This window comes from Pagrus major, chromosome 15, assembly GCF_040436345.1.
Source record: "Pagrus major chromosome 15, Pma_NU_1.0".
NCBI lineage: Eukaryota > Metazoa > Chordata > Actinopteri > Spariformes > Sparidae > Pagrus > Pagrus major.
The window spans coordinates 20,655,227-20,668,790 of record NC_133229.1 but is presented as its reverse complement, the minus strand read 5'-3'; the positions used below and the strand labels follow the sequence as shown (position 1 = coordinate 20,668,790).

The window sequence follows — 13,564 nt, the reverse complement described above, 5'->3', positions numbered from 1 at the left end:
ATTATGAAAGAGAACTAAGAATCCAGCGGCAGCCATATGGTGGCATTTAGCTGCTGGCTAAATTAGTCTGGCATTACAGATTTACAGACAGATCAGGCTGTAATTCCTTTCACCAGCCAGCCGGTCTGATTGACCACACTTCAGATCAGAGCTTCAATCCTGTTTCCTCTGCATGTAATGAACAGAGGCTTAAAGTGGAGTAGGGCGGGGTGGGGTGGGTGCGGGTGCACACACAGAGCAGTTTGATAAGGGTTTTCAGAGGGTTTTTGGGGTTAGTTCCTGTGATCAGAGGTTGGGGTCACAGCGTGCTCTTTGGTTAATCTATGCAGGATGAAAATAATTGAGAATGAGATGATTGTATTTTAGAAGAGTGCGGCTCCAGTTTATATTTGGCTACATTTAAGCTCCAATAATGCATTCTCAATACAGGACAATATACAGTACATACTCGACCTAGACTAACCATGTACAGAACATTACTGGGGATTATCATTGTGTGCATTTAGAGCTAGAGGGTCCGAGATTTTAGTTTTAATTCTTAAAATAAAAAAATTAAAAAGACCTATTAATATTAATAGATTACCAAAATTGTTGACAATTATCTTTCCATCAAATCCATCCAATTCCAATCAGGATATAAGACTGAGATGTATGCAGAGGCACCGTTGTGATTTGTATTGAACCATCTGTGCTGCGTGATGGCATGTTATGTTTGACCTCAGGCACTTTTAGACTCCTTCAGTGTTCCTGGGAATCTCCTCGCCTTTGCTTTCAGCTTTATCTCCTCTGCTTTTCCCCCTCAGGAACCTCCTGGCAATTATTCTTCTGAATAGCAGATCTGTCTAATGAGCGTCACTAAGATGTACATATTTTAAAGCTGGGTTGTTTTTTTTTTTCACCTCAGGCATGTCAAAGGGCACCTCCTGGCCATTACTCTTCAGGATGTCTGCCAGCATACGCAGGGTCCTGTCCCTGGGAACGACGTTCTCCTCCTGCATCTTCGTCCACACGGCCTCTGCCTTCTTCCAGTCGTTTGTCTCCTCTGAGACAAGAAACAAAGCATTGGGAATGAGAAAAGGTGCGTTCTTATGTAATTTGTTATCAAAGACATGACACACAGTATCGTCAGTCCATATTTGATGTAGTTCGCCACTCAGCCTGCACCATGGAGTAATTTCTGACAAAGCGCTCCATGCTGAGAGAGGGCAATCAAAGCACTAATCTGATCAACTGACTGACCCTCAACTATGCTGTAATTTAGGAAACACACTAACTAGTGGTGTGTGCACATTTGTGTGTGTGTGTGTGTGTGTGTGTGTGGGAGGGAGGTGGGGGGTAATGGGTTGACAATCAGCTTTAACACTCCAATCACAACTGCTATCTGCTCAGCTCTCCACTGCAGCAATCACACCATGTCTGCTGCTCTAACTTCTGACTGATCCCATTCTCCGTTTCTCACACACACACATACACACTCACACATGCTAGAACACCTAGAGGTTACACTCATGGACATAAAATAAAAAAACTCTTACTGCAGAGACGGAGGATGTAACTGTACATCTCATCTCTGTCGCACTCAAACAGCTTGGCCGTTATGTCCACCATCTGCTCCAAGGACTCCATCTTAACACACAAACAACAATATTTGTTGGAATTGTTCCATTTTTATTTGCTTTTTGCATTTGCTGTTTATCTGTGTGTGTATTACCTGGTTGGTAGAAATGCATTTCTCTGCATACCAAAACAGGCGCCCAGGCCTTGCCCTCAGTCCGGGGGTCTATGAAAAGAAAAACAGATGAGAATTTGTAAGGGGTGGAACAACGGCTGCATTAAACATCTCCTGGGTTTTGTTGAATGTCACTCCTGTGGGCGCATGTGGATGTGACGCTTTTCTTGTCCCATGTTCAAGGATCTCAGCAATAACCTTGTTAATACTAGACTATACTAATATTCACATACATTGGGATAGAAATGAGGCCAATCCACAAAAATTAAGATCCAAGTGATAATAAGCCAGAATCTTTTAAACCCAGGCCTCAGCGTTAAATCACAGTAGAGGTAAAACATCAATATGAATGTCTATTAAAAGGTCAATGAAATAAATGTAAAATTTAACTGAGAGCCATCAATGCATTATCCATAGGATAAATACCTATTGATCCATACAAACCCATCCAGCCTAGACAGCATTTTCAATATTGCTATTAGCTGATGCACACCAATTATAGAATCAATATAGATGGATGTATCACTGATTTGATAAATGAAATGTGTCTGCAGAAGGAGCTCTTGCAGCAGTTTTACATTGACGTGATGTTGATGTATTTTCAGATATTCTTTAAGTGTAAACTGTCATGAGGAATGTGAAGCTGATGTTTGTGTGCCCTTGAGTGAGCTTTGAGAATATACAGTAGGTACATTAACGCCACATCACTACATAGATGAATAAAATGTGGTCGGAAAAGTCTGATACATGCATTTAGCAGAAAAACAATTTTTTAAGGTGGAGTGCTGAGGAAGAGTTTCACAGCCTGAGGAGAGAAGCTGCTCCGTAGTCTGGTGGTACGGCAGAGGATACTATTATAACTTTTAGCAAGGGAGCAGTGTGGCTGTGGTGGGTGTTCAACTGATCAACTGATATGCAAGAAAGTAGTGAACATTTCCCAACAAGCCAAGATGACAGTTAAAAAACACTTGATTTGTTCAACCAACAGTCAAATATTCAAAGATATTTACAATTATATAAAAGAGAAAAAAAGGAGCGTATTCATGTATTTTAGATGCTTGAGGTAGTGGGTAGAGGCAGTATTTTTGACTTTAAATATTAACTTATTATAAAAAGTGTTGTTATTTAAACACTATTGTACAGAGCAGATTCTGTGAGCTAATGGCATAAAAAGGTTAAAATACATTTTTGTGTGTAAGGCATACCAAACAGCAAGCTAAATTATCAAGGCACGCCTGTAATCAAATCTGTGCAAAATGTTTATTTTTATCTACTAATGCCAGTTAGAATTTGACAAACATACTGAGGTTCCCTTAGGTATAGAATTTGCCTCTGTATTGGGAAATTAATGCATACAACTGATTAATTAAAAATGCATTTGATGTGTGATGTACAGACTGTAGCTGTGCTGTTGGTGAAAATTACAAAAGGGGCTACATTAAAACTCAGTGTGAAGAAGTCTTCTGAAAAAACTGACACAGATCAGACTAAAAGAAGCACAGCTTTGAAGAATTTAACTAATTTAAGACTCAGAATTGAGACTTTGGACTACATGAATGATTGAAATGACTGTGGTTATGTATTTTCTAAACCATTTTTATTAGTTGCTTTTATGTTCTAATTTTGCAGATCTTTTGAGTGGAAAGAAAGACTTTGAATGTTTTGTTGAGTTAGTCAGGTCATAGGAGAAAACAAAAGGAAAATGCTAAATCCACTCTTCCAACTTCAACTTCATCCAACTTCAGATGGAAAATTACTGGTTAACATTTAAAAATAGAGCAAAGAACAACAAGACTTTAGGTTTAATATCTACTGACTAGAAAGTCCCATCAGCCATAAATAGTCTTGTATTTTCGGGAGATTTGTAATACTTTTAGGACACCGATGATACACAGACAGACAGAGTGTGTGGGCTGTCAAATAAGGGCTGACATAGATTGATCTGCAGGCTCGTGTAGCTAAGATTTAGCCTGATATGTGGAGTGACTAGATGATTATTATCATGGAATAACAGTGATCAGGAGTTCATCTGTCTCTTGGGGCTTTGATACAATCTGAATAAGACTGGGATTGAGAAATCTCGCCCTCCCTCACTTCCTGGTAATCTGGCTGAGGGGGAAAAAAAGAGAGACAGAGCGATCGGCCAGGAAGTTAATCTGAATGGGGATCAACAGCGCTCAATCCCCGCTGGCCTCTTTGATGGGAGTCCATCATACTCTGAGAGGGAGGGGAGAGTCAAGAAAAGACAGGCTTCATCCCTTTTCTCTGACCGTCCCTCACTGCCGTCATCCTTTCCTCTTTCAATCCCCACTTCTCTCAATCCCTCCCCTCTTCCTCCAAATCTCTCCTGCTCGGTCTTTTTCCCTGCCTCTCCATCCCTCCATCCGGCCCAGGCAAAGGCATTATGTTCTTACCCAACCAGCCAAAGGGACAAATTAAAATGTGTTGCACTCACTCACTCTCTCTCTCTCTCTCAGTCTGTCTAATCTTCTTAGAGACTAAGGCCCAGTGCAAGTGCTCCATCTTTTTGCCTCCCATTCCCTTTTACTTGGTGAAGTCTTGCGGGCTCAAAGCAGCCTTCGCACATCCATCTTCACGCAAACACACACACACAAATATGTTTTGTGGATTTTGTATCCGTCAGGACAAATCTCCCTAATCTGGGCAGAAAACAAAATCCTCAGAAATAAGACGGCACATAACTCGACATGCACGGGTGGATCAGAAGAATACAAAGTAGAAACAAACAAAAAACACTCTCACTTTCACAAAGAGATAATGGAAAAATGTCATCAGGTCAGATTATCAAGACAATCCTCTGACACACACACAGCAGAGTGTATTACCGTCCATCACTTTGCCTCTTTAAGAGTCTTGTGTGGCCTTTAGATGCTTTACAGGTCTCTCTCTCTCTCATCCTTATGTACATGTACACAAAAAGAAAAAGACAGAGCTGACCTTGTCTCACCTCCACTTAACAAACCCTCTCCATCTCAATTCCTAATGTTCTAATTCCACTAATCACCTGGCCACTTAGTCCACACACACACGGACACACACACACGGCCAAACCCCTCTCCCTAACACAAAAACACATAATGGCTCACCACTCTTTAGCAATACTACCTAACCTTGACCATCACACACATGCGCATGCCGCAGTAATAGGCCCGGCCACCTGACAATCCTCTACCTAACCTTGACCATTTAGCACAAAATTGGCCACCTTTCTCTATCATTACATTTAATTAGCTGTGATTAATCAGCTGCCAATTATACCAAACACAGCCTAAAGAGAGACACCACTCTGGACTACCACTTGACGCTCTCAGAGGGGGAAAAAAAAGTATTTGTTTGAGTGTGTGTATGCATATTTGAGTGATGGATCTGATTCTGTTGTATTATATATCCTTAGTACTATGTCAATCGCCATGCACGCATGATAAGTGACAGTTCAGAAGTGGACTTTCTGAGCAGCTTTTGATGTGTATCTTAGAGTTTTTTGCCTGATTATACTGCAAAAAAAAGTCAGTAAACTACTAACAACTGAGGAGGTGCATTGATCCATTTTATTATATTAACAATAGATGAAATGAGAAATACCACCAGGCTCTTTAGTTCTCTTATCGCCATGAAGCATCTTAGCATCTTTACGCTAATTGCCTTGTATTTTTATACCCAAACTTTACTTGGAGTACATGCCGATATTGCTCCGTGTCTGTTGAGTGTATAAATCGACAAGTGATTGCTAATACGTTGTCTGCAACAACTTTAACTACATGATAACTAGTGATGGGCATTTCAAGCGAAACTGCTATTCAAGTGAAAAAACAACGGAAAATGCATTTTTTGAGACAAAACCAAAGTAACATGAACTATTTGAATTTTCAGAATTTAATGTCTACCAGAATACTTGAAAATCATGACCCATCTCTCGCAATAACATGTCAGTTTCTGTATAGTTTGTTCAATTGCCCCCTAACCCCTAACCCAACAACATATTTAAAATTGTGGTGACAGTTCTGAATGTCAACAATTCAATCGTAAAACATCCAAGATGTCATCCATTTGTTTGTGGACTACAGTTTTCAAGCCTCTAGTTTGGCATTACGGTCGTCGTCATCTTGGGGGTCAGAAGTGACCATATTTAGAGCTGGAGAGGATATTCTGTTTGGATCTGAACCCGAGGATACACAGTGTTTGCAACTTATCGATCACAAGATAGCCACGCCCTTCAGCATACCCTGCTTTATCGCCTAATGGGACCATAATTTAAAAAATGAACATCACGCTGCATTAAAGAAGACTTGAAATTTGACTAAATTAAGAAAAAGACAGTTGTCAGGGAATCCACAGAGACGTACAATAGCTGATGTTGTAATGTACACTCTGAGGATATTGTATTAAGATATCCAGGTTTAACCTCATGCCTTATGTCCATAACGAACCACAGGAACCTTGATACCAAAACCAAACAGATGGGGGTGATGCAGCTGAGCTTGAGCTTTTGTCACTCTAACCTACATCTTCTATCTACATCTAGGACAACGTGTACATCTGTAGTCCATCTACAATCTCACACACCACTGGCATGTAGCTGGCTTTCTGTTATAAGTAGGATAACAACCGTACAATCTACTGTAACAGAAGGGGAATGAGTGCCACAATAACAACATGTCGATAATATTTAAGAGGGTTTGGAAATCCTCAAGAGGGACAAATCCCTCTTTTAGTGCACACCAGGACACGAGAAAGAGAGCAGGGTCAGAGAGAGGGAGTTAAGGTATTTTTCCCCTCACTTTTGTTCTTATCCTGATCAGACAACATAATGGCCTTGGTTCCGCTCCTCTTATGTCAGGCTCATCCCTCTATTTGTTTATTCATCAATCTCTCTGTCCTGGTATCCAGTCCCCGACCGCCTGTCCGTTTTATCCATGTGAAAATCGCTTCTTATCTGCTCGCTTTGCCTCTCTTTTTCTCACACTAATCTACGGGGCTTATAGCAGGACTTAAGATGACAAAGATATAAATATTCATACAATATTCAGGTCAGATGAGCTACATGAACAAAGAGAGTTTGGCAATTACATCCTGACGTGTCCGCTGTGGCTCGTGACAGTCGTGCAAGATGGTAACTGATTTTTATTCAACTACCTTTCATCAGGTAGCGAGTTGCAGCCAAACAACAAACCATAGATGTTTCAAAATTTGGGCCGCTGTGCATCACGTGAAGATGTAGTTACACAGTTTGGCCACTACAAAAACTGGCTTCAAAGCCTGGTGCTCCTCCTGGGGGATTGACTGCAACTAATGATTACTTTCGGCATAGATTGAACTTCTTTTCTCCATTTATTGATTGTTTGGTTTGTAAAAAATATAGTAAGAAATGCCGTCACTATTACCCAGAGTCCATAGGGACACCTGCACAATCCTTTGTCATGTCCAACCGACAGTCTTATCCTCAAAATTATTAAATATAATTCAATTTATTTACATTTGGTAAATGAAAAGGCAGAAAATCCTCACATATGCAAAACTGGAACCATGAAAGTTTTTACATGACAAAATGGGCCTATGACCAATAATTTTCTGGCAATCGTCTTTTGTTTCAGCTGTATTTACTGTCAGGCAGTTAAATTCACAACAAAACATATGTTATAAGCTCTTTATGATCTTTATGTGCAGAAATCTTAATCTGTCAAGCAGCTACAAAAGCTGTCAGATAAATGTAGTAGAGTAAAAGAACAATATTTCATCTTAATAACTTAAGAAATGGCGTATCATGAGAAGAAAAGACTCAAGGTACAGTACTTGAGTTAATATACTTAGTTTCATTCTGCCACTGCAGACATGACGTCCTTGGCAATCAAAAAGAAGTGAGATTTGATGTCTAGACCTCTCTTTAAACTGCTGAAATAACAGCAATCAGCTACATGGTTTAATAAAAGAGCTCCTTCATTTGGATTACTGTTGGAAAACTAGGGTACATTAGTCTCCAGAAGACTGACATGTATCAGAAAACTCAACCTGGCTCCCACCGTTCCTTTGTGTGTGTCTGTTTACCTCAATGATCTTACGAGCCTCACGGTAGCGGCCTGTCTGCAGGAATGCAAAGAACAGATCGTACAGCATGGTCATCTCTCCTCGGTTCTGACTCACAAAGTCCATGGCTGAAGAGAAAAGACAAGGAGACAGACAGACGGGGGAAAACAGAGCAGAGAAAGGTCATGAATAAAAATGCCTGCAAGGTGAACAAACACACCCCACACTTCATCTTTTCCTTCTGATTCCATTATTTGGCACAATGTCCCAGGCACAAAGCAGCCATATCAAGCCTGCTCTCAAACAAACACACACAAGTCCCGAATGAAAGCCTAAGCTCTCATGGTAAACTTGCTAAAGCGCTCTGCTCAGCGTTACGTACTATCTCTGTCCAGCAGCTTCAGGACAGGTACCACACACACACATACACACACACACAATGCAAACTTTCAGTCATCCAAATGGACCTGCATATTCAGCGAAGCAGAGAAGAAAAGCATAATCCCTCTCCCTTTCCGTCATCTGAAGTCAACAGAAAGAACAATGTGCTGCGATTTAGCATTTTGAACTTTTATGATTAAAGGGCAGTTTTTAAGATATGGCCATTCAAAAAATTAACTAACATTAACAACAGTGTGTAAAGAAGAAACGGTGTTGACGTTATGTCAAAGACAGCTTTCTACTTTTGCAGAGATGTTTAACAAAGTTGCAAAAGCTTATCCATTTTGCATACCAAACAGAAATACAACCCTAAACTGTCTTAACTCAAGCTTCTCTCTTTTAGAGAACTGAGCAGAGCTCAATTGCCTGTTTTTTGTAAAACACAAAGATAAATTCTAAATCAGAGCGCAGACGACAAGCTGACTCTGGTTGTTTGGACTGACCAATCAATGGACTGCAGTGTTTAAACTCCAACTTTTAATATCGGGTGTGGATCGGTGTGCTAGGTACCTCAACAGAAGGGTAAGGAGAAAACAGGACAGCACAGAACTATTCTTTTGGTACCAGCCACAATCAAAATGCAAGAGTAACTGTTATAATACTGTACTGAACTGAACCGTTGTCGATTACTCTAGTGACAAGCTGCCCTGTTTTTGGAGCTACCTTCAAATTCTGGCCATATTTTACAAATTAGACTTTTAAATTAGGTCATAGTCTGCAGCAAAAACAGTGAAGTTCAGAGATAAGTTGAACCAAATTTAGGTAGTATTTTCTGCATGCATAAAGTAAGTCCCTTCTCCTCCACATCACTTGTTTCTACAGATATTTCCATGAAAGAAACCTCCAGGTTAAAAGCACGTATGATGACCTGTTTCAAATAGATTAATGGTTGCTATGGCTGTCAGAACCTCACAAAATAACCCACATTTTATTTTTTTGTTGATGCTTGAACTCAAGCGGAGGTCAGACATGTGAGTCAAGTTCTTTTGATGAGGCGTGTCATGCTTTTAGTGCTTTGTGGGCCACTGAAGGTCAGTCTGTTGGAAGTATACATGTTTGACGGTTCCAGTACACTTCTGCTTTTATATGGTGACTATTCATGCACTGCAGCAGCACAGGTCCATAGGAGTAAGCCATGGTGCAGCAGGCTGCAGCACTTGACATGTACTCATAAAGTCGTCAGGTCAAGTGTGACTCAAGGTTTGTCTCATAAGTCATCTCTCTCTGATGGCTTTGGGAGTGGGAGATGAAGTCATTTGTTAATTCAAGATCTAATGATTAGTTGGAACTGGTTGTGTGATTTTTGGAAGGTGCGGTGGCTGGTTCTGTCAGGGGGGTCAGGGACAAGGGTGGATGAGGGAGGTGGAGAGGTGCTCCACTGCGTGGTTTCAACCTTTTCGCACTCCACAGCCACTTGCCCCTGCAGCACACTGAACTTGACCTTTACACCGAGCCGCTGTCGACGTACAGAGAGACCGTTCAAAACGTGATTGGCCGATGTGCTTCACCACGACTCTTGTCCAAACCTTTCTCACTTTCTGGTCCTCTTACACACTCTTGGAATTGTTGCCGCTTGTCACATGCGTGTTTAATGCAAACACTGCACGGGCACTTTGGTTGAGCTCCTTCCCCTCCAACCACACACAGAAATTATTAACAGAAGCTTAGAAAAGTTAACCAGGAGAACAGAAAGTTTAATCAAGCACAGCTACAGTATTTTGAAATACAATGAAAAGCATTGCATGTCTGCATCTGGGTCATCACAATAAGAGTACACATAATAATATGTTAATTCCAATACAGAAGGGACTTGATTTTCTTTGGAAACAACAATCAGCCGAAATGAGCCGGAAAATATCGGCATATCGTGCATACCTAATTTTAAAAAGCATGGCTCTGGGGCGTCATGGTTCAAATTCAACTAGGATGTTTTCTTTATTGCAAGAATTGAAAAGTTGGAAAAACATACTGTAGGTATCCAATTTAGAATCTGAGAAAAACAGAAAACATTTTACAAGCAGGAAACAACAAATGCTTGATTTTTCTCTTTTGTTTTTTTTTTAGATTTCTTTGTCCAGGATGCAATGTGTGTTATGAAGTTAATAATCAGAATTATCACATTGTTTCAGCTCCGGGCTAATTGACCAGATAAAGACGACTGAATGACAAAGTGTGATGGCTAGGCAGACATGTTTCTAACCTTTCTGCAGCAGTTCGGTGTTTCCTTCCTCCACCAGGCTAACAATGATGTCGTGGATGCGAGGCATGACCTTGTAGCTGTTATGACACTCCACTGCTGCGTCTAGAGCTCTGGACAGGTCCTTGCTGTAGGCATGCCACCACACATACACACACAAAAAGACAAACGCACACACAAAGATAAAGAGAGAGAGAGCGCAAGTGAGATGTCAGGTCTTTCCAATCAGTCATGTACAGGATTGTGTCAGTAGAGAATAGAGAGTGTATCATGGGGTGTTAACCCTGCGACCTCCTGTTTGAGCACTATGACCCACAGCAACAATACAGGCCTTTGAATTCATGACAGCACAACTGCAGGTGATGAAACCTTTTGGCCCCAATACATCATTCTCACACAATCAGGCACACTCACACACACCTGTCTGCGAGGGGCTAATGTCTATCTGGACAGGCTTTTAGAGGGGAAGCAACGCAACAGACAAAAGGACTCGGCTGATCTTTACCCTCTCCGCTCAGCTCCTCTCGTGCCTTCCAACTTCTCTCCTCTTTTGTCCTCTCCAACCCCCTCTAACCTCCCATCATTTCCTCTTCCTCTCATTTCCACGTTCCTCCTCGCTTCCTTCTCTTTTCCTCCTCACCACCTTCCTATTCATTCCATGCTGTCAGCTCTCACTCCCCTCCGTTGACCTCGCCCCCCAGCTGAGCAATTTAACACAAATATGGCAACAACATTAGAGACCCCCACCACCAGCTCACTCCCTTCGTTTCTCATGTTTCTTGCTCGATCTATCCCCCTATCCTTCCCGAGCGGACAAACGAACAAAAGAGCGCATAGCGGGAGGATGAGTGCGCCTGATGGAGTGATAACGAGAGAAGTAGAGAGGCAGAGACAGGGGAAAGGAAGCAAGGGAACGAGAAACTGAGAGAAAGGGGAGGGAGAGAAACCACTTCAATCCCCTCTATTGTGACAGCGCTGCCATCAATCTGTTGATTGGGTAATTACCATGTCAATCACACAGAGGTCAAAGCAGATAGGGCACCCATGGGGGAGTTAGGGGGCAGAGTAAGTGAGTGAAAAAGAGACAGATGGACAGAGCGTGAGAGAGACAGATTGAGAGCGAACAGGTATAATTTCTGAAGTGTTTTCTCCTCTAATCAATTAGACAAGTGGATAAGAGAAATATGCCCAAAAAGACCAACAACCCGGAAAAAAAAGGAAATGGTATGACCTTGAGTTCGGCTTCTGTGAGGCAGAAGCAGGAGAGAGCGATGGAGGGAGGAGGAATGGAGTGATTAGGGTTGGAAGGTAAAGAGGTCCGCTAATTGAAATGAAGAGGGACAACATTATTCAGCAGCGCCAGTCAAGAGGCTGTTCAACTGCACAACAGTCTGATTGAACAACACAGAAGAGAGACTAAGAGATTTTTGAAAATGAGAGAAAGAGTGTGGAGACAGAATGGAACCAAGGGAGGGAGTCACGGGCACGCAATTTACTCCAAAAATGAGACAAGGACGAGAAAAAAAGTGTGGGAAGCGGTTGTAATTAACTTAATGTGGCTTATATGCACGATTACCTTATATGTCGTGGTGCAGCACATGAGGCTTTTTACATTGGAGCCATTTGTACACATTGGAGCCAAGTCATGTTTCAAAACTCCATCTCCACATTTGTTTCTGTCCACCTCCATCAAGCTCCTTATAATCCCTCCTTCCTAATGAGACATCTTAAAAAAAAATCCCATCACTCTCGCAAAAAAAAAAAAAAGGGGGGGCTGGCGTTGCAATTACACCCCCTCTACCTTCCTCCCCTCTCCCCCGCTCTCCGCCCACCAATCCACCCCAAAAAAGAGCTAAGGATGTCGAAAGATGGATAATTTCCCCTAGGTACAATTTAACTGTCACTTTGCGTTGCCATTTACTGCGGCGCACAGCCCTGTTAATGTCCTCAACTTTGCATGTCAGCCACTTTCCAGCCAATTAAGCCCTGAAAAAAAAGAGTGCTTTGCTCTGTGGAAACCTGAAGGATTAGACAAGGAAGCTCATTTTGCCTCACCCCCCCCTTCTCCCTCTGTGTCCCCCTCTTTTGTTCGGAGGAGATCGGCAGGCCTGTTATCAAGCCACTGTCCTTGCGTGGGGGGAGGACGAGGTGTCTGTGTCTCGAAACGCAAATGAGACAGCGATCATGACACCACTAGCCCATTGTTACATTTGCTGAAGAATGGCATTTACTAATGTTTACGCCTGTACCCACACAGGTGGATGCTCACACGATGCAGCCATGTAGGGGAAAACCTACTATATTGATCATACTCAGGGGGAACTGAACAAGCTGAAAACACAACATTTGACTTATTGTTATGATGTGGCAGGCGAGTTAGCTAATAGCCATCTACAGTATTTACACATCAGCAGACACATAGCAATATTAGCTTTAAGTGGAGCTGTGTTTCTGGTCAGCTGATCAATAACATTCTGCTATCAGTGGAAAAAAAAAGACACTCTGGCTTTTTTGTATTTCTTTAAGCTGATCACAATCGTCTTGAGCAATGCAAAGCCACAGCGACGGTGCCCTTGCAAAATAGTATGAGGGGGAACTCGCTTTGGTGGAACATTTGCTCATGGGGAGGCCAGTCCTGGCTAGCTTGCAGATTTACACCGTTGGCGACAAGGTTTTTGTTCAGGTCACTTGTTATTTTCAGCGTGTAGCTTGCTAGCTAGCTCAAAGTACGTCTGCACAACATGTTGTTTCAGCATCAACATCGCAATGTTACTTGGTAACTCAAAAACGTTCTGCAACTTTTTGCTGCTTGAAGAAAGATTTTATTTTCCAGGACTAATCTCCAAGGGAGTTTGGCGTTTGTTGCTTGTAAGTGACATGCAGCCTACGCATACACAGCGAACCACCAATCACTATCATTCTTTATCAATTTATCAAACAAATTGGTTTTTAAATAACATACATTCACCTACAAAACCACCCCAGTCATGATAATGATTCTTTCTTTCCAAACAGAAATATTAAAGTTATCTTGTGAAAATTCTGTTTTTATTTTTCATATTGCAGTTTATCACAGAAAACCAAAATATCGCAATGACAGTTTTTTCCTATATTGTAACCCTAACTGTCCTCTTACTCGACTGCTTTTCTTTTCA

General features: G+C 41.7%; 1 protein-coding gene across 1 annotated transcript in view; it reads right to left on the bottom strand.

The window, feature by feature from the left end:
* The window catches only part of lrpprc (leucine-rich pentatricopeptide repeat containing), a 64,799-nt gene that overhangs the window by 24,412 nt on the left and 26,823 nt on the right, over positions 1-13,564 (bottom strand). Inside the window, exons 24-28 of the mRNA XM_073481337.1 lie at positions 10,413-10,537; positions 7,793-7,899; positions 1,712-1,780; positions 1,536-1,626; positions 900-1,042 (exon numbers count right to left, since the gene is read on the bottom strand). Coding sequence (XP_073337438.1) covers positions 900-1,042; positions 1,536-1,626; positions 1,712-1,780; positions 7,793-7,899; positions 10,413-10,537 — 535 coding nt within the window. The remainder of the gene's footprint in view (positions 1-899; positions 1,043-1,535; positions 1,627-1,711; positions 1,781-7,792; positions 7,900-10,412; positions 10,538-13,564) is intronic.